This window comes from Schistocerca americana, chromosome 5, assembly GCF_021461395.2.
Source record: "Schistocerca americana isolate TAMUIC-IGC-003095 chromosome 5, iqSchAmer2.1, whole genome shotgun sequence".
In the NCBI taxonomy this organism is placed as follows: domain Eukaryota; kingdom Metazoa; phylum Arthropoda; class Insecta; order Orthoptera; family Acrididae; genus Schistocerca; species Schistocerca americana.
The window spans coordinates 231,286,720-231,310,231 of NC_060123.1; the positions used below are offsets into that span (position 1 = coordinate 231,286,720).

Here is a 23,512-nt window from a genome sequence, read left to right on the forward strand (position 1 = left end):
TTTTCTCTGCAACTTCACCTTCTTTCTGCCAGTACTGGCTATTCTGAATTAGAGCCATCATCAGGTCTCCTCTAATGCATGTTATCTGCAGTAAGCAGAACCGTCTCTGAGAGTCGACATCCTTTTGCACCTAAGAACCTGAAGATCTCTGATACACTGCAAGTCTAGTTTCTGTAACCTTAGTGTGCTTCAGCCAAAACATGAGCTCAGTTATATCAATTTTAATAGTTTTTTTCCGGGACGTGCATTGCGGGTTCGCTGAACTATCAGTTGATAGGCTAAATATTATACGCAATTCAGAAGGCAGCACGTTTACTTATAGCAAAATCATAGTAAATTAATGTACTTTTATTGAGGAAAACAGCCTAGAATAATTTTTACAGAAAGTATTTTCTAAAAACGTACTTACTCTTGGTATCGATGGCTTCACTCGTGTACCCGCTCTCCTGAGCTTCGCTCTTGTCTGGGTCAGCAACCCCCTTGTTTTTGAGCTCAATAAGCAAATCCATGAAATCTTTCCTCGTGATATTGTTCTTCTCCCTGTAGGCTACGGTGTCTGCAACCATGCGACGAAAGTATTCGCTGACTGCTGTAATTCCACTCCTGATCCTATAAGGGAGATGTTCCACTTCTGAACTTATAAGCACGACATGATCAAAGTTCTCGTCAAGCTGCTTCAAAAACAGGGGTTCTTAGTGACCCCGCCTGCAGTTCTGAACGCTTGCTGCAGCCACAAAATAAGGAGAGAGGGAAGAAATAAAACTATGTGGTTATAAAACTAAAATATAGAAATAGAAGTACTCTGACGAAAATGGAAAGTATTACAAAAGAAACACCTTGAAACAACGCCTCCAAACTGCTACTGCAGTATTTCCGTACGTTGAATATACTTCATAGTTATGCGTGCTTATTTTCAGTATTTTAAGTACAGTATAAGGCCATTATTGTAGATGAAGAACGGTGTGAGGACATGATGCCTGTTTGATGTGTCTAACGAGACTGGGGATCACAACGCAGCGTGCCCAGTGGTCATGTAAGTGGAGCTTATCATCATCTTACGGACTTTCAGACAGCTAGAATAATTGGGATGAGGGAAATGAGAACATCAGAGCGACAGATTGCACGGACAGTTGGCCTTAGAGCAAGAGCTGCAGAGTGTGTGGTGATGAGACGGATTCACGTTAACAATGAAAAGAAAAATAGGTATTGGTTCTTCCAGAAGAACTACAAAGCGAGGAGGTTGTAGCATTGTTAGGCTGGCTGTGAGAACAGAGGGATGCCGTTAACTAAAACCCAGGCATTGGTTACAGGCGGAGTGCTACTAAGGACCTTCGCGATCAGATTAGTATGGGCTGAGTTGACATCTCGAGTTGGCAAGCCTCCTTTACTGCTGACACAATAACAGAGGCAACAGCCAGAATCTGATGGGACATTTTGTGGTATTCTGTAGTGTTCAACGACGAGTCACGCTGTTATTTGTGGTGATGCATTCATACGAGGAGCGTTCTATAAGTAATGCAACACAATTTTTTCTGAAAGAAGGTTCGTTATATTCAGAATTAGAATAGACACTATTATTCCCCACTCTTTTGAATACAAAACCCTATTTTTCAGTTTAATCTCCGTTCAATGCGACGGCCATACGCCACCTTACTGGGAGGACCTGTATATCCGCATGGTACCACATTGCTGGATGACGTACTGGTTAACGTCTTGCTGCATCAGAAAACTCTCCATCATCCACGTACCGCTTCCTGCCCTCATTGTGCCAGACGGATGGGAGTCAGAACGTGCGAAAGCCAGGCTGAGCGGTGGATAGGGAAGAACAGCCCAACGAAGTTTTGTGGGCTCCTCTGGGGTGCGCAGACTTATGTGAGGCCTTAAGTGGTCATGGAGATGGAGAAGTTCGTTTGAATTTTTGTGGTGGCGAAAACGCTGAAGCCGTTTCTTCAATTTCCTGAGGGTAACTCAATACACTAGTGAGTCGATCGGGGAACCATGAAGGAGGAGATCAAACAAACTAACTCCTTCAGAGTCCCAGAAGACTTAACCAACTTAAAGTGCAGCGGTGCACTTCTTCTTCGGAGACGTGGTGTGGCGCCATTCCATAGATTGCTGTTTTGTTTCCAGTTGGAAGTGATCAACCTATGATTCATCACGTGTGATGATGTTCCACAAAAAATTGTCACCATCAGCTTCGTAACGCGGAAGCAATTCCGTCCAGAGGGCCCTTAGTTGCGCTTTATGGTCTCCTATTGGGCGGCAAGGAATCCAGCGGTCTCACGGCTTTCAGTACCCCAACTGGTGTATGAGTGTTACAGCAGCACCAACAGATGCGTCCAGTTGTGCAGCAAGCTATCTGATGGCGATTCGTCGAACACATCGAGTGAGGCTGTCCGCACGTTCCAACATTGCAACCGCGCGGACTGGCCGCGTGGTTTGGGGCGCCAAGTCACGGATTGCGCAGCACCTCCCGCCGCAGGTTCGAGTTCGCCCTCGGACATGGGTGTGTATGTTGTTCTTAGCACTCTCTTGTGTGTTCTTAGTTTGTCCCTACCACACAGAGTCTCTCGCTACTTACCTATCAGCAACAAACAAAGAGATTCATTGCTTTTACTAGGAATGTGGGTACGTGGGTAGATCAATGTGTGCATGATGTATACTGGTTTCACAATGTCAGATTAATTTAGCACCCCATCCTGTGCATGATAATAGCAGCTGTACGAACACTGAAGATTTCCCTTTGACTGTATTACTGGACCCTGGCAAGCCGCCCATACTACGGCAGTACATTAACGAATTCATTTTTGGAAACAACTTGCCGTGTAATTAACACACGAGACGATACATTGCATGCTTACTACCTTCTTGTCACAGTGAAGTAACACCTAGTACGCAGCACAATGCTTTTTTTGGTGGGGGGTCAGTCTTGTGACTGGTTTGGTACGGCTCGCTGTAAATTCCTCTCATGTGCCAACCGCCTCATCTCAGATTAGCATTTACGTTCAACTATTAATTATTTGTTGGATGTGTTGCAATATTCTAACACTCTAGAACTCCCTCAAGTACGATGGAAGTTATTTCTTGATGTCTTATGAAATGCTCTATCGTCTTGTCCCTTGTTCTTGTCAGTATTTCTCTCATATTTCTTTTCTCGCCGAATCGGCAGGCAACCTCCTCACTTTTTATCAGCCTATCTAATCTCCGACATTCTTCTGCAGCACCACATTTCAAACGCTTCCATTCTCTTCTTTTAAGCATTTCCCACAGTCCTTCATTCAGTTCCATACTATCATGAGATCCAAACGTACAGAAATGCCATCCTCAGTATAAGTTCTGTGTTTAATACCAGCGGACTTATTTTTGCCTGTAATTCGCTCTTTTCCTGTGCTACTCTCCTTTTTATGTCTTCCTTCTTTCGACCGTCATGAATTAGTTTGTAGAATTCCTTCACTTCGTCTTCTTCGTTGTCCCCTGTTGTGACTTTAGGATATTTTAATCTTATTTCTACTATTACTCACTTCTTTAGTTTCTCTTCTTTTATGTTTTACTCAATGTTCCCGTAATTGTCTCTATTTCACTGAGGATAACTGTGTCCTCAGCGACTCTTATCGTTGACATTCTTTCATTCTCATCTCCTCTTCCTGTCATTGCTTCCTCAATATATAGATTTAATAGGAGTGAAAGACTACATGCCTATATTCTACCGTTTCTAACCCGAGAACTCTCTTTATGGTCCTCCGTATTCATTTCTTCCTGATGGTTCTTATATACATTGTATATTACCCGACTCTATCTATACTTTATACCCGTTTTCATGATGCTTTTGAATGTATTGCGCCATTTTACAGCGTCATAACTTTTTTCTAGTTCAATAAATCATTTTCTTTATTCTTCGATAATCAATATACAAGCAAGAATATGTATACTTCTGGGTGCTTGATCTGGAGATGAATCGGAAAAACAATGAGAAATAGTTCATGGAAATAAATGGGTATTTATTGAGCATCTGGTCGCTGCGAAGTTTAATTCTGCACTTTCTTCTTTTATTTTCTTTTTTTTTTTTTTTTAAAAAAAGGAAAGAAGTAGACACACCACGAAGGAGTGATGCAAATACGTTACAAAGTGATATTCATATAAGTATCGATGGTAAATGAAAAATTGCAAAATGATCAACTTTGGCGGCCAGTGGATGAATGTGGGATGCTGCAGCGCACTTTTACTGTGCAGTTACCATGGATAGTAAACAGGACACATGCAATCTTTGCAAATTTAATTCCGCGTCCTCAGTTGGACTTTTAACTACAGCCTACAGACAGGCGCGTGAACAACATATACATATGTCAGTATTTGAGAAAGTTGAAAGTTGGGCTCAAAGAAGCCAGCTGGAGGAACTTGCGAAACAACGGCATTTGAACCGGAATGATGCCACTATTCGACGATGTTGGCGGGTATCGGTGACCATGGCCGGACACAGTGTCGAGAAGGAAGTGGTCGATCTAGAGGGACGACAGAAAGAAAGGACCGAGAAATCGTGAGAGACGTACCCAGAATCCAGGTTTCATCATTATCATCGATCTGAGGTGCAACTGATGCTTCATCGACCACAAGGACCATTAATAGGCGGCTCAGAGGAGGCTGGCTTCACGGCTCCCTCTGCGCCGACGGCCATTGACCTCTACAAGAATCCCGTTTGCAGTGTTGTCGGGCACATTCGGTCTGGAATCTTACTGATTTGAGTAGAAATATGTTCAGTGAAGATTCTTGCTTCGAATTGAGGTACGACGTCCAGCGTAGACGCCCCAGACGACAGGGGGATACCAACCTATCAGTTGCCCACTATATGGCGGAGTTGATATTTTATTTCATAGCATGTCCCCATTGGTTAGTCTTCATCTGGACCCTTAAAGTACAGTGTTATGTCGGCGATGTTCTATGCCTCGTTTTGTTGCGTAGCGATCCAGAACGTATATTTAAACAAGATAACGTCTGCCGGCACATGGCAAGAGTTTCTAATTCTTGTCTACGTGCTTGCTAAACCATATCTTGGCCAGCAAGGTAGTCGGACCTCTCCCAATTGGAAATGTTTGGAGCTTTATGGGCAGGGTCCTCTAACCAGCTCGGGATTTTGACGATATAAGTCGTCAGTTGGACTGAATTTGGCCCGATGTCCCACAGCAAGACATTCAGCTATGCTGTCAACCAATTGTCGAGACAGAATAACTGCCTGCATAAGGCCGAGAGTTAGACCAGCGCATTATTGACTTGTTCAATTTGTGAATCTCTTTTTGTTGAATAAATCAATTTGTCTGAAGCTGTAATTATTTGTTTCTCTGTACATCATATCTATCGATTTCTGTCCCATTTGGATGAATCCTTCGTGGTGTGCCGTTTTTCTGTTTTATCTTAGACTGCATTTGATAACTTACAGTCACAGGCTCCTACAGTACCCATAATTACCTTAATAGTCTGGTGAGTGTGGGGCTGATGAAAGAGAGGATGTTGCTGATGCCCGTCTGTATGGTGGGCTTGAAGATCCTGCGGCCCCACTGGCGGAACTCGTTGTCGGGGTTCCGCTGGCAGTTGCACTCGATGCCGAAGGCGACGGACGCGATGACGTCAGTTGCGTACCTGGCTGCCAGTTCCCGCACTTCCACAGTGTCGCCGCGCTCGGCCACCGCCTCCAGCACGTCTGCCATCTCACGGCCGCACTCTGACAGCGTCTGTCGGCAACCGTGGATTGCTGTTAACACCACTGCTTAGAGTTACGCGCGGCACCCTCGACAAACCAGAACATCAGTCCTGGAACTTGAAAACGAACTATTACCTTACCGATCTACAGAAACTAATATATCGGTATACTGTATTAAACAATGCAGTTTGTAAACACAGAGAACAATGGAAGTAAGGTATGATTCTAAAACGCTTTCTAAGTGGGAAGAGAAAGAGAAGGCGCAGCAGTGTAACGGTAGGGGAGAGCTACAAAATATTGAATTGTCAGGTGAAGAAGCAAAAGAAATTCATGCTTACATTTACGATGGGGATGACGTGCTCTTATCTAAAGTGCCTGTGCAGGATGTTGATACTGTACTAATAGATTTAGGACAGGAGGTAAGTAAGAATGTAGAGGATAGCCTGTTGGGGGTCGATGAACCCAGTAGCTGTGACCAGTTGTCACTTGAGAAGGAACCCGACGATAATAGTGAAAGTGGTTTAACTTTAACTAGTGTTATGCCCGGTCTGGAGGCACAGAATCGCTCAGACTACAGTAATTTGGGTCATGTTCAGCAAACTAAATGTAATGAAGTCGTGCAGTGTTTCAATTTGAAATTAATAGACCGACTGGAAAAGGCAGCTGAAAACGTAATTCAGGAAACTCCTACACACTTTGTCCTAAATGTAATGAAGACAGATGTCGATCACTTTAGTTGGAGACAAATCCAAAAGGAACTATTGGATGAGTTTGAGGAACCACCTGTACAAACCAGAATAAGCCACCCTATAATAATAGTGAATATGTTGTGTATCAATGTACGTTCTCTTAGACAGTGGAAGTGAGGTGAGTGCGATATCTCAGTCCTTCTTTGATGCATTACCTGATAAAGACAAGCTTACCGTAATGAGGGTATCAGGACTAAGAATAATTGGTGCTACTGGCAAGGTGTCAAAAACGGTAAAGCAAGAACCTTTGCTGCTCTTTGATATTAATGGTAATTTAATTGATCATCCATGCTTAATTGTAAACAATCTCAGTATTGAGGTTTTAATTGGCATACATTTCTTGTCGAAATATCAGAGTGTTGTTGACTTTGAAAGAAGCCAGTTAAAAATGGTCTTGCCGATAACCGGAGTAATTACGGTACCTTTTATTGATAAATATGTAGTAACTAATGATGAAACTTGGGAGCTGCCTATACGAGTTCTGAAAAATAGGAGATATTGGGACGAAGGTGTTAATCTAAGTAAAAGTAAGTTAAACACAAAAGAAAGAAAGAAGCGTCATGATGCAAAAGCTGTACCCACCAGTTTTGAAATAGGTCAGTTAGTTCTTGTCAAAACCAAGGAAAAATCAAAGCAAATAAATGCAGAAACAAAGAAATTCATGTTCGTATACCAAGGACCTTTCAGAATCATAGGAAAACCACATGCCAATGCATATAGTCTAGAGTACCCTAAGAGTAAAAACCTATTAGGTCTCAGGAATGTGATCGACCTAAAGAAGTTCAGAGGTAGTGAATGAATTCTGTAGGGAGGAGGTTGTTCTGTAACCTCTACACAGTGTGGCAGCTGTGCAGTCCCAGCTGTGTGAGATCTTCTTTCCTTTTCAGGTCTCACTCATTCTTCATCTTTCCAATCCACCAAAATTTCGGCTCTTACTCTCAAGTACTAAATTTTCCGTTATTGTTATCAAGCCAGCATTAAGCTAATGAATTCTGTAGGGAGGAGGTTGTTCTGTAACCTCTACACAGTGTGGCAGCTGTGCAGTCCCAGCTGTGTGAGATCTTCTTTCACATTTCAGATCTCACTGTCTCTTCATCTTTTCTATCCACCTAAAATTTCGACTTCTTCTTTCCAACACATTAAATTTTCCGTTATGGTTATCAAGCCAATAATAAACTAATGAATTCTGTAGGGAGGAGGTTGTTCTGTAACCTCTACACAGTGTGGCAGCTGTGCAGTCCAAGCTGTGTGAGATCTTCTTTCCTTTTCAGATTTCACTCTCTCTTCATCTTTCCTATCCACCAAAGTTTCGACTCCTTCTTTGCAATACAAAAATTTTCCGTCATGGCTATCAAGCCATGAGTTCTGTAACCATTCTATCCAACGATTAGTGAAGAAAATACCTAATGTGACAAACCTAACAGTGACATAAACAACAGAGAAGTATGATGTAATTAAGATACAAATGTATACGAGTAACAAGTATGTATAGAACCCTGGTAATATTATAATTACAAAGTGTTGTTTTATTGGAAATGGCCCACCAACAGTAATTTAAAAAGATATACAAATTGGTGTACAAGCAGGATCTGAAGTGGCAGGGAAACCTATTGTATGTTGTAGAGCTAACTAATTAATAGTAAAAGAGATTGCTTAGTGTCATGAAAAATATGCAGATAAGTTGTAAGAATGAGCTCACCTTGTGTAGCAAGGAATGGCAGTGTAATAGAATTGAACAGTGTTTGTGGTTGAGACGTGAAGGACACGTCCTTGAAATATTTATAAGGTTGGAGCTGGCCGTTATTTGGTGTAGTGTGTGAGAGGACACACCTGCACGTATTGAGGTTATGAGTTGGAGGCGTGAATGCGACCATAGGTACCCTTATGTTAGATGAGACAGAGCAGCTCATGGTGTCCTATAGGTTTAAGGAATTTAGCATTACGCTCGTCCATAATTACTTAATGCACTTTAGTGGTAGGTCGAGAGAGACTACCTGTGGTTTCAGCGTCCGATCGAGTGGAAATGGATTGCAACGTGAGCAAACTGATCAGCTGCAATACACTTCAGATATGAAATAAATGTGCTATCCTGTGCTTTAAATGTTAATAGAGTGAGTGTTAAATAAGTACATACACTAGCAACATAATTGAGTAACATAATGGCAGACGTGAAACATTATTTATAGCTCAGCATAAATACACTTCGATGAAGTAAGTACATAATTGCAGATGTGGAACTGACACAGCAGCAGAGGACCAATAAGTGGATTTAGTAGTCAACTAAACTAGTGTGTTTTGAACACTCAGAACTGTACTATTACCACAAGTTACTCACATGTACAAAGAGGCTGAGAAGACAACTACTAATCAAATATACTCATACTATCTCTAAGAATAAGGTAATAGAAGATGAGTCAGCTAAGTAAATAAAATACAAATGTATCAAGAATGTACCGAGCATTGGTTCAGTGTTCCGGCCCAGAAATAATAAATTGAAATCAAATAGGATTTATGATTGTATACCTTGAGCATAAATTTTCTCTAGTACTTGACTAACGGCGTTTTGAGCCATTTGGTTATCGATTTTATGACAATTAAGTAACCGCGAGAGAAAAATTGAAAAAGTTCTGTTAACTTTGTTTCAGTAACATAATGAAAGATATAATGTATGTATCCCCATTTCATTGTGACCCACCCTTAGATATTAAGTGAACAGAGTCTGAGGCACTCTTTTTGTTTGTTCTACAGGACAAACCAGATAATGGCAGCCTGATAGCTGCGTGAAAGCGTGGAGTGACTTGGACACAACTCACAGTGACCCCTCCCCTTTCCCCATGTAATTTAGAGTGAACGTAAAGGACGCACACCATAGCAGCTTCCCCTCCTCTACCCTTGTGAATGGAAGTGTAGCCATTTGAGGCCCTGCAGTTTCATGACGTTCCGATAGGTAGCGGCGCTATACGTAGCCTTCAAAACAGAGGTGCGTTCCAAGCAGAGGGCAGTCATGGAGTTTCTTTTGAAGAGAAACCAGAGCATCGAAAATATTCGTAGACGCTTGCAGAATGTCTGCAGAGGCCTTAAAGTTAAGAAAAACACGGTGAATCGTTGGGCGAAGCGTCCTGTCTTCTACATCTACATCTACATTTATACTCCGCAAGCCACCCAACGGTGTGTGGCGGAGGGCACTTTACGTGCTACTGTCATTACCTCCCTTTCCTGTTCCAGTCGCGTATGGTTCACGGAAGAACGACTGTCTGAAAGCCTGCGTGCGCGCTCTAATCTCTCTAATTTTACATTCGTGATCTCCTCGGGAGGTATAAGTAGGGGGAAGCAATATATTCGATACCTCATCCAGAAACGCACCCTCTCGAAACCTGGCGAGCAAGCTACACCGCGATGCAGAGCGCCTCTCTTGCAGAGTCTGCCACTTGAGTTTGTTAAACATCTCCGTAACGCTATCACGGTTACCAAATAACCCTGTGACGAAACGTGCCGCTCTTCTTTGGATCTTCTCTCTCTCCTCCGTCAACCCGATCTGGTACGGATCCCACACTGATGAGCAATACTCAAGTATAGGTCGAACGAGTGTTTTGTAAGCCACCTCCTTTGTTGATGGACTACATTTTCTAAGGACTCTCCCAATGAATCTCAACCAGGTACCCGCCTTACCAAAAATTAATTTTATATGATCATTCCACTTCAAATCGTTCCGCACGCATACTCCCAGATATTTTACAGAAGTAACTGCTACCAGTGTTTGTTCCGCTATCATATAATCATACAATAAAGGATCCTTCTTTCTATGTATTCACAATACATTACATTTGTCTATGTTAAGGGTCAGTTGCCACTCCCTGCACCAAGTGCCTATCCGCTGCAGATCTTCCTGCATTTCGCTACAATTTTCTAATGCTGCAACTTCTCTGTATACTTCAGCATCATCCGCAAAAAGCCGCATGGGACTTCCGACACTATCTACTAGGTCATCCTCGCCGGCCGCTGTGGCCGAGCGGTTCTAAACGCTTTAGTCTGTAGCCGCGCGACCGCTACGGGCGCAGGTTCGAATCCTGCTTCGGGCATGGATGTGTGTGATGTCCTTAGGTTAGTTAGGTTTAAGTAGTTCTAAGTTCTAGGGGAGTGCGGAGTGCACTTGCCGAGGAGCGTCGGGTGAAATAGTCGATGACGGAGCCACCGATGGGGACCGGTGCGCTGGCGACGGCGTGTTGAACCCAGCAGTTCGAGAGTGCCCTTGGCTTTTGGGCGAGGTCCGGTCCAGGGCAAGAGACGGGCTCCCACCTTTTTATCCCTCGTTACCAATGATGGCTGAAATCGAAATGAGTGATTCGAGTGCGCCTAAACGGGCATCTATGGTGTCTGCTCCCTCTCCACAGGACGACATGGGACAGGCAGAGGACGAAACAGTAACACCGAGACACGCGAGGATTACACTGCTCTTGGAGCAAAACATAAAAAACGTCAAAATAAGTCAAGCGGCTGTGTCTGTAATCAAAAACGAGTTATCAGCATGGTCTATGGCCAATGCAAAACTTGAATGCCGCGTCATAGAGTTAGAAAAAGCCGAGGAAACCTGTCCAATCTTCCAGGTGTTGGCTGGCTGCAAACAACTGTGACGCCTCCAGTGTTGGAACGTGCGGACACTCTCATTCGAGCTGAGCGACGGATTGCAATCAAACACCTCGCTACGCAGCTCGTCGTCTCTGTTGGCAGCGCTGACACATTCATCCACCAGCTCAGGTGTTCAAAGGCAAATGCCCTCTGGGTTCCTAACAGAAGACCGTAAAGAACAACAATGGACCAACTGTGCGGAATTTCTTGCGCGTTACGAGGTGACTGAAAATATTTTTGTCCAGCATCGTCACAGACGATAAAACATGGGTTCATCACTTCGCAGCGGAAACAGAACGGCAATCCATGAAGTGCCGCCACACCACCTCTCTGAGGAAAAGGTTCAAAGCTGCACCCGCAGCCGGTAAATTCATGGAGACGGTCTTCTTGGACTAGGTAGACGCGGTGCAACGATTACCTCGGAAGAGTGTTTTGCTACCCTCAGGAAACTGCAGAAACGACTTCATCGTGTTCACCAGTACAAAAAACGAGGTGCTCAGAAAACTTCATTGAATTGTTTCCCTGCCCCACGCTCCAGCTCGGATCTCACACATTTCGACTTCCATCTCTTTAGCGCAATGAGCGTAGCATTCCGTGGGAAGTACTATGTAGATAATGGGGAGGTCATCGATGAAGCAAGACTTTGGCTCATGTCAACCAGTAGCGTGGTACCAAGCAGGCATACAGGCTGTCACAATAAGGTGGCGTAAGGCAGTCGCAATGAACGGAGATTATGTCAAAAATAGTTGTTTCTCTCCAAAAGAATGGGGAATAACATGGTGTATTGGAATCCTGAATAAACACATCCCATAATGTGTTGTATTACTTACTTCAGACTCCCCTTACCTTAACAAGTCACCATTGAAGGTGCTTCACAAATAAAACGAAATGAAACGTGTATGGTACAAAACAAACAGCCTTTCATTTAGTTGCAGTAGACGAATCACATCTTCAAGAATACAAAAGAGTTCAGCTTCTCTGAGTCATAGGGTATTCCCCAACCAGAAACAATAAATCTGTCGAACAGTTAACAAAAGGTAGCATCACGGAAGGAATACCTTTCTTTATACATTTACTTTATACACCACTGTAACTAAAGGGACATTTAATGATTGTTACTGATTCTGGGAATCCTCTCAGTTGATGAAACGGCATAACTTTTCACGTATTCAACAATACAATCCCAAAAGAAAACGGTATTTAAAGTTAAAACTTTAACAGACTATATAGTCGGTCATGAGAGTCCATACAGGACACTGCTGTTATTCTGCACATCTCTACAGCACCACCTCTCCCTATTGAGAAGATCACCTGTCAGAAGTAGCACATCTAAAATACTATCTTCTCAGCTGTTCAGCAGGTCAAAATTTATGAAGACAGTCGACAAACTGAGAATTCTTCTCCTGACAAGTGTCACAAATCTTACCTAATAGCCAAAACTCTACGCCCACATCGCAAGATACTATCAAGAGATGGACATGCATACCTACATTCTAAGATGTGAAGATACTGACTCACAGCAACTGCAGTACTTGATTAATTCCACAGGTGCACACTACACCAGGAACTAATAACAGAAAAAGAAACTGTATGCCGTGATATGGTAACTTAATAATTGGTAATTTCTGTATAATGTTAGTCTATTGCCCGATTAGTTAATTACTTCCAGTGATAAATTCTATAAAACTTACTCCAGTGAAAAGTGATTGGCAATTATTAACATACTTAGCACAAGAATAAGAAAGTTTATACAGGGCATTTCAACATCTTTGAATCAAACGTCTAGGGAGGATAGTTGACGTCATGTGGAACTACTTTTGTTAGAAATAAAATGCTTGCTGACGCTTCTCGGTGATGCTAGCCATCTTTTATTACTGGTAATGTCCTGACAGGTTGTAATGGCCACAAAGAGCGAAGCACAGTGGTTGAAGCTTAGCTTGAAGTTCACATGACTGGTTTCACAGGTAGCCCTGCTTGTGATGGTATCGACAATGTTTGTGACAGGACTAGAGTAGGTGGCGTTGGGACGATGTATGTGACAAGTTTTGATTCCAGGTCTATTACAGGGATATGAGCCATGAGGTAAGGGGTAGGGAGCAAGGATTGTGTAGGAGTAGATGAGTATATTGTGTAGGTTGGGAAACCTGTCGAATACCATTGTGTGAGGCATGGGAAGTATAGTGGGCAGGCTATTTCTCATTTCAGGGTACAACGAGAGGTAGTCGAAATTCTGCTGGAGAATGAAATTCATTTGCTCCAGTCCTGGGTAGTACTGAGTTACAAGTATCATTAGTGATGGAGGAAACAGCGAAAAAACGTAAATAACGTACTCTCAAATACACGAGAAAAATCATGAAAAGGATGAAACTGACGAAATACAGGAAACAAGATGAGTGAGTGAGTATGATGATTTATAGTTGACCTAGCTGCAAGATCTGTCTTATACATCCTCTCACCATCACCCTCTCCAGTCTGGTCACAAACATCACCTATACAATCAGAGGCAGTGCTATCTTTGAAACCAGACATGTGCTCTACAAGCTAAGCTATAGCAAATGTGCTTCATTCTATGTGGGGATGACAACCAACAAGGTATTTGTCTGCATGAATAGCCACCGACAAACTGTGGCCAAGGAACAACTGGATCATCCTGCTGCTGAACACGATGTCCAGCATGACATTCTTCATATCACTGACTGCTTCACAACCTTTGCCATATGGATTCTTCCTCCCAACACCGGCATTTCTGAGTTGTGCAGGTGGGAATTCTCCCTGCAATATATTCTTTATTCCCGTAGCACTCCTGGCCTCATCCTGCATTAGTCATTCTCCTCCCCCATCTAGCCCTTTCCCTGTTCCCATTCCAGCACTATGCAAGACTTGATTCCATCAATGCACCCAGCCTTTTTACTTCTCTCCTTTTACACTATCCCCCCATCTCTGCCCTGCCCTCCATCTAACCTCCTGGTTGCACTTAGCTGGCCTACCCTCTTTCCACCATGTCCCTGCATGTCCCCAGCAGCACTTCACCGGCCATAACCCCCACCCTGCTACCTCTCCCTCCTCCCTACCCCACTCTCCTCCTCATCCCCACTCAGTTACCTCTCCCATCATGCACTGATGCTGCTGCTGGTACTCTGGTTTTAGCTGCCAAAGACTGTGATCATGTGTGTGTGAGTAGCATTTGCGTGAGTATGTGTCTATGTCTGTTGTCTATTTTTGACAAAGGTCTTGTTGGCCGAAAGCTTATTTTGTGTCAGTCTTTTGTTCCACCTATCTCTGACTCAGTCTCTCTGCTATATGATGAGTAGCAGCTATCCAGCTATCCTTTTTGTAATTTTTTCAACTCCATCCTGGATTTTCCATTGCTTGTTTTTGCTGGACGACTTTTCTTCTATCATAAACCCAGTGCTGTTTTTCTTTGTTACTATCTTCTGATGCATTAATATACACAATATCCATTCTTCCTTCTCTTCTTTCCTGTGTTTCTCTTGTCGCCTTACAAACCACACCACACGTTTTACTTACGAGCCACACTGTATCAACAGTCTCAACTGTGCACAACAGATGGCTACAAGACCAAGCTGATAGTTGGTGCAGCATCTTACGTCCCACATTACTGCTGCTGATATCATTAATTCTGTACCTTCAACTTAATCAGTCACCCTGTGTCACTTTCCCATATTTTCACATGTTATTTCCCATACGTTTCTTGTTTCTCATCCTACCAACTCATCCCCACCCCCCATTCCTTCTCCGTTCTATCCCAGTTTGCACCTACTAATTTCACCTCATCCAGTCATATCCACCATGCCCCTTATTCATGCTTATTCGCCTTCATACCTCCAACCCACAGTAAAATATTTTTTTAAATTTATGTCTTTTCTTTGACCTTATTATGACTTCACGCCAATTTTAGAGGGTTTTCTCTTGTCACTGTCATCGTACACCCTCAGTTTCATCTTGTTTCCCCATATTTCCTTCGTTTCATCTTTTTCGTGATTTTTCGCATGTGTTTGGGATTACTTTTGCGAATTTTTTTTGCGCATAATTCTACTTTATTTACGTTTTCTCCTGTTTCTTCCAACACCATGGGCCCTTGCCCCTTCCATCTGCATCAATATAGAAAAGTTTCCTTATCCCTAGCCAGAACCCAGTCCCACACTATTACTGTGATGTTGCTTGGCTCATGGAATCCCCCCCAAACGGACTTACCGTCAAAATACTCATCTGCGGCTACCTCTCTTCCTTCCACAATGATTTCTATCTGTTCAAAAATGGCTCTGAGCACTATGGGACTCAACTGCTGTGGTCATCAGTCCCCTAGAACTTAGAACTAATTAAACCTAACTAACCTAAGGAATTCACACACATCCATGCTCGAGGCAGGATTCGAACCTGCGACCGTAGCAGCAGCGCGGCTCCGGACTGGAGCGCCTAGAACCGCACGACCACCGCGGCCGTCTCTATCTGTTCAGATAATGCCAGTCCTTTCTGTTCAGATTCCACCAATCCTTAGTCCTTACCAACATAGTCCTGCAAAACCATGTCAGTCAATTGCAAACCTCCTTGCAATACTTGCTCTCCATCTGTAAAATTACCCTGCTATGCAATCCCAAATACCTGGAACCCATAACACACATTGGAACTCTTGCCCTCCAGGAACGAGAGCAACAATCACAACGCCACCTCAAAAAGCTCTCCACCCTGCTCTCTTCCCACTCCTGCCTTGGAGTACCACTGTCCACCACAACAACCTCCAAACCTCCCCTCATAGCTGAGAAATCCTGTCTCACAGACATACTACATGTATCCCATCCTCCAAAACTCGATCACCACCACATAAAATCAATAAACTGAAAAGACCTGAAACATAGTCATGACCGTTTCCTTCAGAAGCCTTAGCCCTGCAGAAATATTAGTCCTTTCCAAAAGCCTCACCTTTTGCTCCACTCCCAAATTCAATCATGCAAGATGTGTTAAAGAACTTCTCTCTTTCTCCTGGTCCCTACAGTGGAAACACTTTTTCGCCACCAACCCTACTAATCTGAGTCAATCAAAGACCAATGTTGAACCCTGCCAGACTCAGTCCACGCCTCCATCCAACCGTGATCCACCGCCACTGCCCCCAAATCACTCCCTGTTAACTTCCCAGAATTTCTTAACCTCAAACCTTGCCTCACCATCATTCCCCAAATCCCTCAACATGCAAACTAACCTTACATCTGCAGAAAGAACTGCAGTTGACCACCTAAAACTGATTCCAACCTTGTAATCTTATCTGCAGGCACATGATACACCACTGTTGTTTTTAACTAGAAGGATTACCTGGCAGAGGGATCTTGCGAAATGTCAGACTCATCCACCTACAAACATTGCCACAGTGCCATCATTCCTGAAATCCAGCAGGATCTCCAGGCTCTCTGCAAATCCTTAGGTCCATCCTAGAACCTCTCTCTGGAATCAATCTCTCTACTCATCCGTACCACACCCCACATGTGCTTCCTAAAGTCCATAAACCCAACCACCTAGGATGCCCTATTGTGGCTGGTTACTGTGCCCCCACTGAGAGAATCTCTGCTCTTGCAGACCAACACCTTCAGCCTACTACCTGTAACCCATCTTCCTACTGATGCCACCTCCCTTTACACCAACATCCCTAATGCCCACAGCCTTACTGCTGCTGAACATTACCATTCCCAATACTCGATGGATTCCATACCGTTAGCCTCTTTCCTCGTCACCATGACCCTTTATCATTACCCACACTTCTCCTTTGAAGGCATTACCTGCAAACAAATCTGGGCTATGGATATGAGCACCCACATGGCACCATCCTATGATCCCATCCATAGGCCATCTAGAGTAATCCTTTTTAAACACCCCAAATCCTAAACCCCTCTTCTGGCTCAGGTGAGGACACCCTATCCACATTCCTCCAGAACCTCAACAGCTTCTTCCCCATTCGTTTCGCCTGGTCCTCCTCAATTCAACAAGTCACCTTCCTAGATGTTGACCTTCCCCTGAGAGATGGCTACATCAGTGGCTCTGTCCATATCAGACCTACTAAGCACCAGCAATACATCCACTCTGACAGCAGCCACCTGTTCAATACCAAGAGGTCACTTCCATACAGCCTAGCCAACCACGGCCATCTGCAGCGACAAGTGGTACCTCTCGAAATACACAGAGGGTCTCACTGATGCCTTGGTCACATTAATTATCTTCCTAACCTTCTACAAAAAAAACCTTCTGTGCCTCTCATTTCCAGTCACCCACCATCTCCCAATGCTTCACCATCTGGCAACAGAGGACCATCCTACTTGTAACCCAGTACCACCTAGGATTGGAGCAACTGAATTTCATTCTCCACCAGGATTTCGACTACCCCACGTCGTGCTCTGAAATGAGAAATGAGCTGCCCACTATACTTCCCACCTCTCACACAGTGGTATTGCGCTGGCTGCCAAATCTACACATTACACTCGTCTGCACAACACAACCCCTGCTCCTTACCCCTTACCTCATGGCTCATATCCTTGTAATAGTCCTAGAAGCAAGACCTGTCCCATACATCCTCCAATCGCCACATACTGTAGTCCTGTTACAAACATCACCAATACCATCACAGACAGGGCTACCTGTTAAACCAATCATGTGAACGACAAGTTAAGCTTCAACCACTGTGCTGCACTCTTTGTGGGCATGACAACCAACAAGCTAGTTGTCTGCATGAATGGCCACTGACAAACTGTGGCCAAGAAATAACTGGACCACCCTGTTACCGAGAACGTCACCCTACACGACATTCGTCATTTCAGTGACTGCTTCCTAGACTTTTCTTCCCGCCAACACCAACCTGAATTGTGCAGCTGGGAACTCTCCCTGCAGTATATCTTACGTTCCTGTAATCCTCCTGGCCCCAACCTTCGTTAGTCATCGTCCTCACCCATCTAGCACCTTCTCCATTCCCATCCCAGCACTACAGAGCAGTCTAGTCCACCAACGCACGCAGTCATTTTACTTCTCTCCTTTTCCACTACCCCCCTTCTCTCCCCCACCCTCTGTCTAATCTTTGGACTGCAACTAGCTGCCCTACACTGTCTCCACCTCTTCCCTGCATGATCCCCAGCGGCAATTAACCGTCCCCCACCCCTATCCTGCTATCCCTCCCACTCCCTGTGCCAGCCTCCTCCTTACCCCCAAACAGTTGCCTGTCCCATCATGCACCGCTGCTGCTCGTAGTCTGCCTTCAGCTGCCAGTGGCTGCGGTGATGTGTGTGAGTTGTGTTTGCATGAGTGTCTGTGTGTGTGTTTGTATGTCGTCTGTTGTTGACAAAAGCCTTGTTGGGCGGAAACTTGTTTTGTGACAGCCTTTTTGTTGTGCCAGTCTGCGACACAGCATCTCAGCTACTTGGTGAGTAGCAAATTTCATAATATTGTTTCATTACATCCTGGATTTTGCGTTGTTTTGTATCATTTACACAGATTTTTAGGATGCTTCTAATTACACATCTAGTTTCAAGATAAGTTTTTTGTAGAAATAACATATAAGTGTGAATGTTGGTTTCTCTAGCACGCTGAGCGACGTATGGTCTTGGAATTTGTGGGAGTATTAGGACCGAACTTACAGAAGACGATAGCCACCTGGCGTCTTTCGCAGTTGGTTAGCACAGTTGCTGTGGGCGATGTTCTAGCCAAACGTGTTAAGAATATAGTAGTTTTTTGACGCTGTGGTCATGACAGAGAAATTTTACACAGTGTTTTAGTGGGGACTATAATAATCTTTGCAGCCATCAACAACCTCAAATATTTTGTCTAAGGTTCAGTGGGTCTCGTAATTTTTCATGTGCTGAGCTGATCTGGACTTAAAAAACTCTGTTGCGAGTTGAACTTTAGTTGAGTCTGAGTAATGGTGACTGTACTTTAGCATTAAATAGAGAGTTTACAAATCACAATGTGGGGGCTCGAGCTATTTTAAATCCGGTTAACAACTGTGCAGATTTGTTACTCAGTCTGCAGTCTGCTATGCAGTTTGTGAAAAAGATAATTTTGAGCCTTAAACATTGTAGTAGTCCAACGTTATACAGCATGTTCTTCCTGTCTATCACTTAACGTTCAGTTACTCAGGTTTATACGTGAGGGACAATTAAGTGTTTTTATTTACGAAGGCATTGGGTTTGGTGACTGCATCTCCTGTGAAAATGACACAGTCAATTTGATAACGAAACCGCAATATCGCTAGATCCTGTAGGTTCGGTGAAATCTCACCGTCCCAGGGCAGGTAAATTCAATAAAAAGACGCATAGCGTGGTGGCGTGCCCACATATGCCGCCACCATCACTGCCGGAGTGTTCACACTTGAAGTCGCTAGCCAGAGAATGAAATCAGAGGGCCTCCTTCGCTTGCTGCCAGCGTCACCGCCGACTGATTGGGTCTAGCTACACACCAGCAGCGCAGGCCACTCTCTCTTGCATCATTCATGTTCCGTGAAGGTTCTACTTAAAATTACGACTCTTTGTTATGAGGGGCATGGTTGTTATCAGACTTGGACCTGCATCGTTTTTCCCACTGTTTCTGTAAGTGTGTGTACAGTTTTTGGTGCTCAGTTACTGCAGTTATACAGGGTGATCAGCAGCCCCTAAAGATGGGTTTATGCAACCCGCAACATCATCAAATTCCCCCTCCCCCTTACCCCCCAAAAAAATAAAAAAAAAAGACAGAACACGACCAATTTTTAGGAAATTTTACCTAGTTTAAATTTTATAGCGAAGTTCGGTATCGCTAGAGGCCTTAGTTTTGCAGTTGTTCCCGAAATATGAATAAAAGTGATCCTCAGGTACGTTTTTAGTGAATAACTCGACAACTGTTGCCTCCAGAGGAGACGTATCCCAATAGAAAGATTAACTACACTAAATTTCCTACATATAATCCTGTTAACTTTTATAGTACTATTAGTTTGCACGTAATGAGTAAGAGAATGTGAAAATCTTGCACGTGGTTTTTGAAGGCATTGTGGATTACATAAAGCCCATCGGCAGGGGTAGCTGAATCATAATATTTTCAATAAATCTGTAGATACTACAGTCTTTGGCGATGAGGTTATTTAGTTTCCGCGTGGCTTCCACGACCACAGTGGATCCAGTGTTGGCGCAGGTTGCTAGAACAACAACAGCAGTAGCAGCAGCAACAACAGCAGTTATACTTGATGCATCAGTTGGTTATTACTTCGCAGGGTGCTGCAGTCCGCCCGAAACCTGCTCGCCCCCCCCCCCCCCCCCCTTTTCAGCATGCAGCACACTCATCCATGCTTCCAACTTTTCCACCATTCCAAGAACTGATGGAAGAGTGGGACTCACACATCTGGCGTTTTAGGCACTTGTCAAAAATCCATTTCTTTATCTTGGATCGAGCCATAAGCGCTCCGCCTATTTCGAAAACTCACTCCATTAATGGAATCTGGAGTTTCTTAATGATTACACGACGCAGCACTCATTCTGCATAGGGGATTTGACATATATATGTACTTTGGCGCGTAGAATTCGAATATATACGAAGACAGTAACTTGTTCTCGACAGAACAGTTACTGTTGATGACCATGCAGCTTTTCCCTGGAATAAATGATGACTAACTGACAACCTCAGCTATCGAGGTATATCAACAACACCTGTCGGTAGCTGAGGTTGTCAGTTAATCATGAATTCGAATATACCTTTTAGAAAGTTCTCATTCGTGAGATTTTTGAATTTTTATGCATTTTTATTGTTTATTGACGGTGTTACGCTGTTTCCTACTCTTTTGTTTAGATATCTAATGTTCTAATGTTTTTTGTCCTTTTGGTACAGGAAGATCTCCATTTCATCACTGGAAGGCAGATGTTATAAAGATTCTAAACTTTACTCATCTGATGGCGAGATAATCCATAGTCCAAAGAGTTTTCACGATTTAATCGATGCTGAAACACACATGGTGCTATTACTTACCTCGGCCCAGCAGTGTTTTGCGAGTTTTTTTTTTGTCCCGCTGAGTGCTCGTTGTGACTGTCGTGGGACATTGTCATATGTTTGTTAAGCTTACACTTAACAAAAATGGCAACTTGCAAACGCCATTGCTGTGTAAACCATTACGATAATTTGCTATTTGTGTGGGAAATTTACCCACAGTTTCAAAGAAAACCAATCATTGACAGTATTTTGATCGTCTTGTTGGTGATCAAGACAAAAATTTTGCACTTCATATTGCCTGCATAACCTGTACTACCACTTTAATCGAATGGTCGAAAGCAAAAAGCGTAGCCGCACCATTCACTATTACAAAATAGTGGCATCAACCTAAAGAGCATTTTCAGATTGCCCCTCTCCAATACTGCAGGGTATTCAAACAAACCAACATAAAGTTTTCAAATGTGTCTTCACTGCATTTGCATCCTTTGACGCCAAATATCGAATTAGCTGCTTGGTCCTCTTACTAGGCAATTGTGAAGGGCTTTTCTAGCAACACAAATGATAATAACTACGTTTCCAATGTAAATGATCTGTTAGACTGCTACAAGAATATGGGGTGTAGAGCGTCACTTTAAATTCCCCTTTAACATCGCCACCCTGAATTCTTTCCAGGAAATTTGGCCACAGTAAGCAGTGAGTAGGTTGCACGCTTTGACGAGGACATCCATACTATAGAACACCACTATCAAGGTTACTCGAACTCTTCGATGATGGATGACTGCTGCTGCCATCTTGTTAGGAAGAGCGATGAAATGGCAAACAAAATAACGGCATCTTTGTGACATTTTCGAAAGCCGAAAAAGATTATAGTTGAAAAACCATGTTGGGAAATAATTTAGACCTTTTATTGGCGTCCTTTCCGTATACATACATTTATAAAGTTTTGAATACGTATTTCTTGTTTATTGTAATTCTGTCAGTGTTCATCAGTGCTGTTTTAATTCTGATGTATATGTAGTAAATTTGTAGTGATAGAGAAATACTGATTTTACCAGTGAACTCAAGACTCCAAAATTTAGAAAAATAGAACCATTTACAAACCAGATAAAGAAAAAAGTTTCAATTTGTAGACTAGTGTTATCATCATAAGAAAACTTGCGTTGTGGCTTCTCATATACAGGGCGGTCCATTGATAGCGACCGGGCCAAATATCTCACGAAATAAGCATCAAACTAAAAAACTACAAAGAACGAAACTCGTCTAACTTGAAGTGGGAAAACAGATGGCGCTATGGTTGGCCTGCTAGATGGCGCTGCCATAGGTCAAACGGATATCAACTGCGTTTATTATATTTTTTATTGCATATTCGTGTCGTACGTAAAGAAATGTGAATGTTTTAGTCGAACCACTTTTTTCGCTTTGTGATAGATGCCGCTGTAATAGTCAGAAACGTATAAGTACGTGGTATCACGTAACAGTCCGCCAGTGCGGACGGTATTTGCTTCGTGATACATTACCCGTGTTAAAATGGACCGGTCACAAATTGCGGAAAAGGTAGATATCGTGTTGAAGTATGGGTATTGTGATCAAAATGCCCAACGGGCGTGTGCTATGTATGCTGCTCGGTGTCCTGGACGACATCATCCAAGTGTCCGGACCGTTCGCCGGATAGTTATGTTTAAGGAAACAGGAAGTGTTTAGCCACATGTGAAACGTCAACCACGACCTGCAACAAATGATGATGCCCAAGTAGGTGTTTTAGCTGCTGTCGCGGTTAATCCGCACATCAGTAGCAGACAAATAGCAAGAGAACGGGAAATCTCAAAAACGTCGGTGTTGAGAATGCTACATCAACATCGGTTGCACCCGTACCATATTTCTATGCACCAGGAATTGCATGGCGACGACTTTGAACGTCGTGTAGAGATCTGCCACTGGGCACAAGAGAAATTACGGGACGATGACAGATTTTTTGCACGCGATCTATTTAGCGACGAAGCGTCATTCACCAACAGCGGTGCCGGCCGGTGTGGCCGTGCGGTTCTAGGCGCTTCAGTCTGGAACCGAGTGACCGCTGCGGTCGCAGGTTCGAATCCTGCCTCGGGCATGGATGTGTGTGATGTCCTTAGGTTAGTTAGGTTTAATTAGTTCTAAGTTCTAGGTGACTGATGACCTCATAAGTTAAGTCGCATAGTGCTCAGAGCCATTTGAACCATTTTGAACCAACAGCGGTAACGTAAACCGGCATAATATGCACTACTGGGCAACGGAAAATACGCGATGGCTGCGACAAATGGAACATCAGCGACCTTGGCGGGTTAATGTATGGTGCGGCATTATGGGCGGAAGGATAATTGGCCCCCATTTTATCGATGGCAATCTAAATGGTGCAATGTATGCTGATTTACTACATAATGTTCTAGCGATGTTACTACAAGATGTTTCACTGCATGACAGAATGGCGATGTACTTCCAACATAGCTCGCGTGCGGTTGAAGCG

The 23,512-nt window shown here is 43.5% G+C and overlaps 1 protein-coding gene across 1 annotated transcript in view; it reads right to left on the reverse strand.

Moving 5' to 3' along the window:
- The window catches only part of LOC124616284 (cytochrome P450 6k1-like), a 64,187-nt gene that overhangs the window by 30,142 nt on the left and 10,533 nt on the right, over window positions 1–23,512 (reverse strand). Inside the window, exons 3-4 of the mRNA XM_047144587.1 lie at window positions 5,461–5,723; window positions 410–609 (exon numbers count right to left, since the gene is read on the reverse strand). Coding sequence (XP_047000543.1) covers window positions 410–609; window positions 5,461–5,723 — 463 coding nt within the window. The remainder of the gene's footprint in view (window positions 1–409; window positions 610–5,460; window positions 5,724–23,512) is intronic.